Source organism: Propithecus coquereli, unplaced genomic scaffold, assembly GCF_000956105.1.
Source record: "Propithecus coquereli isolate 6110/MARCELLA unplaced genomic scaffold, Pcoq_1.0 Scaffold9, whole genome shotgun sequence".
Taxonomy (NCBI): domain Eukaryota; kingdom Metazoa; phylum Chordata; class Mammalia; order Primates; family Indriidae; genus Propithecus; species Propithecus coquereli.
The window spans coordinates 19033498-19039634 of NW_012155284.1; the positions used below are offsets into that span (position 1 = coordinate 19033498).

General features: G+C 36.7%; 1 protein-coding gene across 2 annotated transcripts in view; it reads left to right on the forward strand.

Annotated features, from left to right (window-relative positions):
• The first annotated feature begins 715 nt into the window (after window positions 1-715).
• ELOVL7 (ELOVL fatty acid elongase 7) overlaps window positions 716-6137 on the forward strand; it is a 28259-nt gene continuing 22837 nt past the window's right edge. The window contains exon 1 of one of the 2 annotated variants that reach the window (XM_012664550.1): window positions 716-813. In XM_012664550.1, the coding sequence (XP_012520004.1) occupies window positions 750-813 (64 nt within the window). In that variant the 5' untranslated portion in view covers window positions 716-749. Of the gene's footprint in view, window positions 814-3918; window positions 3944-6137 lie in introns of those variants that run through there. The other variant, XM_012664551.1, reaches the window with a different exon arrangement.

Consider the following 6137-nt stretch of genomic DNA (forward strand, 5'->3'; position numbering starts at 1 on the left):
CCCAAATGTATTTTGTATATTTCTGGATGTTCTACTCCATTTGTTTGTCTATGTGCCAGTGCTACACTGTTTTAATTATTGAAGATTTATATAATATCTTTTAATACATAACATGGCTAGTTTCTCCTCACTTTGTTTTTTCGGAAGACTTCTTTTTTCTGATTATTCTTGTCTTTCTGTCTAGATAAACTAAGCAGCTTCTCCTTGGCTCTCACAGATCTTTCCCTCCCACTTTCTGTCTCTATTCTGTTTAAATTGTAAAAATGCACACATAGAAAACCTTACTAAGCTCAAAGGTGAGCTCTAAGTCTAGGCTCAGTGTACCTTCTCTGAAAATTTGTGTATCTTCTCAACTTTCTTCTCCTGGGTGTTTACTTTAGCATTGCCATGGTACGTACAGTCCCTTCCTGATCTATGTTGTCTCCATAAAAGGGAGATGTTCCTATGAAAGTTCTTAGAATCATTTGCACCTTTTCTATCTTATACATAGAATGTCAGCCTTTTTCAGTAAAGTTAGCAGTGTCCCTAGAAGGATGGAAAGTCTGAAATGCAACTGCATCAGATTTAAAATGATTCTCTAATGCATTTGCCCTCAGTGGAAGTTTGTTGTCTTGCCAGTTATTAAATTTTTAGCATTTTAATATTGTATTACTATAAGCTTGCCTTTATTTGCATTTATAGACCATAAACTCATTTCTGTTTTGTTTTACTGAAGAACCCATTAAAAGAGCCGGTAAATCCTGTGGAAAATGGCCTTCAGCGATCTTACAGCGAGGACTGTACGTCTTTACGATAATTGGATCAAAGATGCTGGTGAGTAACCAAATTTCCTAATTGAGGTTCATCCTTCTTTTTTATGTCATATTCCCATATTTAATAGGGTTTCATTGGAACAGAATGAGAGACGTTGCAACTTAACACTCCCTTATTACTAGTTAATGAAGCGGAAGTGTCAAGCGTTTCATTACAGACATATATAAAGATGGAGCTACGCAGATGGTCATTATAATGTTTACAGTAGGGAAAATAGTCAAAATATCCAGTGAAGGGAACTGGTTAATAAATGATGGCAAGTTCCAGCTTAGTAGCCATTGAAAGTGATTTTGGAGAAACAGTGTTCTCTGGCTTGATTCTTCCCTAATGTTCCTAGGGGAAATTACAGTTACTGCCAGCAACAGCTCTGTCCATGGACATTCCTGAATGAAAGAGCTGCAGCCCCCAGGAGTGTATCAGAAAGAGCAGGGAGTGATTGCTTGGGACACCCATAAGTGATTCTGGATGCCTACCTTCTCTCCTTGTTCATTAAAAAAAAAAAATCAATGTTTTAGAAGAGCATGTAATGCCATAGCAAGAAGTTTAAAATATGTTAAATGAAAGAAGGTTATAAAATACCACATATATTTTTTTCATGGGGGTTAGCTGTTATCTCTGGGTGGTAGGATTATGGGTAATTTTTATTTACTTATCTATGTCTATAGATATTTTAAATCACAGCAAATGTATATTGCTTTTATATAATTATTTTAAAAAATTTGAAAGTAGAACAAAGGTAAAATTTTAAAAATAGATAACAATTCAGAGCATTTTAGAGCTAAGATGGATCTTAAATATCATTAAAGCTAATGCAGCATTTTAGAGTTGAAGAAACTGAGACCCAGAGATGTGACCTACCCAAGGTCATGGTTAGGTGATGGCAGAAAAGACTAGAACCTATGTTTTTTGATGATTATTAGTATTCTGGTATTTAACATCTGAATTATTTTAAGTTATTGAGTTATACATACCATCATCACTACTTTAGATTGGTTCTTTTTTTTTTCTTTTTTAAAGAAGCAGGGTCTCACTCTCAGACCCTGGAGTACAGTGGTGTGATGATAGCTCACTGCAGCCTTGAACTCCTAGGCTCAAGTGGTCCGCTCACCTCAGCCTCCTGAATATCTTTGACTACAGGCACAAGCCACAATGTCTGGCTAGACTGGTTCTTACCTATCAACCAGAAATCACATGTCCACCAGGTTCAGGATGGAAAAAATAGCACTTCTTCATATCTACCACATTTGAAATTATATTAAGATTCCAATTTACAATGATTTTAGCAAAGTGATACTGTTTCATGGTTGGCATCTTTCTCAGTAGACTGCTAAAGACCAATTTTATTTCACTAAAAACGTTGCCAACAGTTTTGCCCTTGAAAAATGCCGAGGATCTTTGTAAGTATCCTGTAGGTAGGCTTCACTCTGGTACGGGATGGAGAATGATTATTTCTTATTTTCTTCTTAGTTTTTCAACTTATGTAATGATACAGGGAAGATATAAGTTTCTGAAGGTTTACAGTAGTTCTTATAAATTCAGTATTTAATTTAAATACTAATATTTTTAATTGTTTTCAAAATAGAGGTCCATCTTGCTACCTGAATTCTCATTGTTTGGACTTAGGAACCAAGTAGATTTGGATACAGTTTTTGAAATAGAGCTGTGTGGAAGAACAGATCCCTTGCTATTGACTCTTACTATTCACTATCCCAAGTGCAAAAATCCAAGAGACTCAGATAATCAATATCCTAACTCGAGAGCCAAATAGATTTAGATGATGACGAATATCGATATAGTCCTAGAAGTTCAAAATGTTTTAATATGAACCACCTCAGAATTCCACTTCCACTTTTAGCCACAGATCAGCTCTTTACTTTTTATTAGAAATACTTACATTGAAAAAGGAGTGATCCAGGGCTGCAGGTGGTTAAAGATACGGAGCGAGGAGAGGCCTGGAAACAGCAATGCCAACAGTGCAGGGAAGGTGAGAGGAGCTAGGCAGCGAGAAGGCAGGGGGTGCCCATTATCTGAAATTATGGCAGTTTGAAGTCTTGGGAGAGAGGAGAGGACATGGGGATGTGGAATGAGGAACACCTAGATTTAAGGTCCGATACTACTGTAGGCTACCTAGGTGATCTTGAACAAATTATTTATCATCTGTGAGTCTCAGTTTCTTTCTTGGTAAAAATATAGATGAGAATAGTGTCTACCAGCTATCAGATAATATGCATGAAACTGCTCTGCTATTTGGGAAGTATCCCAACACAAATAGTGATGGTGGTTGTTACAGATGATAGAGGATTTCATCTTAAAATACTTTTAATATAAAATAGCACTTAAAAATGTTTTTTCTTCACAGTTTTGTTGTTGTTGTTGTTGTTGTCATGGTCTAGCAGGGTTAAAATGTTTTACGTTGAGAGTTACAGCTTTATGAAAATCCTGTCAGTTATAACAGGAGAGTATTTTCCTTCAATTCAATGTAGTATTTGTCTCTGAGAGCCATTAGGAATCATTTATGGCCATCTTAGTCCAGTTTTACTTTGCTTACTCTGGGAAGGTCTGAACCCGTGATCAAGGGCCAAGAGTTTCAAGTGTATTCTTGGCTTTGGCCCTAATCCTGAGTGGCCTTGGGGAAACTTACTGATATTCATTAGTTTTCTGATTGTTAGAAAAGTGGTGGTCATGCATAGTTACTTCATGTGGAAAATTCCACAGCTACAGAATTTAAAAGTGCTTTAATTAATACTTAGGCTATAAGAGGATTTATTTCAATTCTTAGATGTGAAATGTCAGATTTTAAAATAATGCTTTAGCAGCATGTTGAGCTATGGAAAAATGAAAAAAAAGTGTTTAGAACACAATTTTCCTTGTATTTGGATAGAATGTTGACTTTTCAGACTTAGTTGTGATCTTTGTTTCCAAGTAGATGGAGTATGAGTAAGATTGCTGCCATTCTGAACCTTTAATATTTCAAAAAGTACTTAAGGTACATGTTTGCTTTCCCTTCCAGCTTCTTCATTTTACTGGTGCTTAGAATTTTAAAGAGTACACTCTTTGAGCTAGTACATGCTACTTAAGAAGAGAACACTCTCTTATAAGTAGTTGATGGAGAATCTCATTAATATCCTATGTATGTGGCATTCTACTTTCCCTGTACTCTCTCTCTCTCTCTGGGATACTTTTAGAAAAGCATTATTAAGCTAATGATAAATCAGAACTTTGGTAATCACTGGGTATAGACTCTCAGACAGCCTGTTCCCATCTTGAGCTTCTGTCTTGGCTCTACTCATGACACTTAAACCAACTTCCATGCCAGATAGAAGGCATATGAAACACTCCCTCCCTCATTAGCCTTTCGTCTCTGGGGAAAGCAGAGAGCACCTCACCCCTGAACCTAATGCATTTGTAGGACCATAGACTGAGTCAGCATTAACTGTAGGTGCCATCCAGCAGTCCTGTCTGCAACCCCCATATCAAGGCATCATCTACACCTGACTTGTAGGTTTCTCATGCCCACTACCCCACCTGGAGGTGGACTCCCTAATCAGAAAGCTGTAATTGTTGTTGAGAGAGAAGGCAGGAAAATGAACAATAGTCAGAGTCATGAATGTCATATTGAAGGCTTTGGATTTTATTTGCTCTGTAAGGGAGAGCTAATTTAAGCAGAGGAAAAATCTAAGCAGAGCTTTGCTTTTAGAAAGTGACTTTGGCAATTGTATGGGAGACAAATGTAGCAGATTGGATCAGGAGGCAGGGAAACCACATAAAAGACTATTGCAGAGCATCTAGGGAGGGGTGCTGCAGCCCGGAATACAGCAGAAGGAACCAGTCACATACCAAACCCCTAGTTCCTAACTATGACACTTCATCGTGGTCACCTTGGCAGCTGTTTAAAATTATTATATATTGACAAATTATAATTGTATATGTTTATAGGGTACAAAGTGATGTTGTGATATGTGTATACAATGTAAAATGATTACATGAAGCTTATAAGCATGTCCAACATTTCAAATATTTATTTTTTGTGGTAAAAACATTTGAAATTTACTCATAACAGTTTTGAAATATTCAATATACTATTATTAACTATAGTTACCATGCTGTGCAATAAATCTTAAAAAACATAGTCTTCTTGTTTAACTGAAACTTTGTACCCTTTGACCAACATCTCCCTATTCCCCCTGGCCCCTAGCCTCTGGAAACCACCATTCTACTCTACTTCTATGAATTTGATTATTTTAGACTCCACATGTAAATGAGAACATGTCTTGTCTTTCTGTACCTAGTTTATTTCACTGAGCATAATGTCGTTTTGCCCTTGAAAAATGCCGAGGATCTTTGTAAGTATCCTGTAGGTAGGCTTCACTCTGGTACGGGATGGAGAATGATTATTTCTTATTTTCTTCTTAGTTTTTCAACTTATGTAATGATACAGGGAAGATATAAGTTTCTGAAGGTTTACAGTAGTTCTTATAAATTCAGTATTTAATTTAAATACTAATATTTTTAATTGTTTTCAAAATAGAGGTCCATCTTGCTACCTGAATTCTCATTGTTTGGACTTAGGAACCAAGTAGATTTGGATACAGTTTTTGAAATAGAGCTGTGTGGAAGAACAGATCCCTTGCTATCGACTCTTACTATTCACTATCCCAAGTGCAAAAATCCAAGAGACTCAGATAATCAATATCCTAACTCGAGAGCCAAATAGATTTAGATGATGACGAATATCGATATAGTCCTAGAAGTTCAAAATGTTTTAATATGAACCACCTCAGAATTCCACTTCCACTTTTAGCCACAGATCAGCTCTTTACTTTTTATTAGAAATACTTACATTGAAAAAGGAGTGATCCAGGGCTGCAGGTGGTTAAAGATACGGAGCGAGGAGAGGCCTGGAAACAGCAATGCCAACAGTGCAGGGAAGGTGAGAGGAGCTAGGCAGCGAGAAGGCAGGGGGTGCCCATTATCTGAAATTATGGCAGTTTGAAGTCTTGGGAGAGAGGAGAGGACATGGGGATGTGGAATGAGGAACACCTAGATTTAAGGTCCGATACTACTGTAGGCTACCTAGGTGATCTTGAACAAATTATTTATCATCTGTGAGTCTCAGTTTCTTTCTTGGTAAAAATATAGATGAGAATAGTGTCTACCAGCTATCAGATAATATGCATGAAACTGCTCTGCTATTTGGGAAGTATCCCAACACAAATAGTGATGGTGGTTGTTACAGATGATAGAGGATTTCATCTTAAAATACTTTTAATATAAAATAGCACTTAAAAATGTTTTTTCTTCACAGTTTTGTTGTTGTTGTTGTT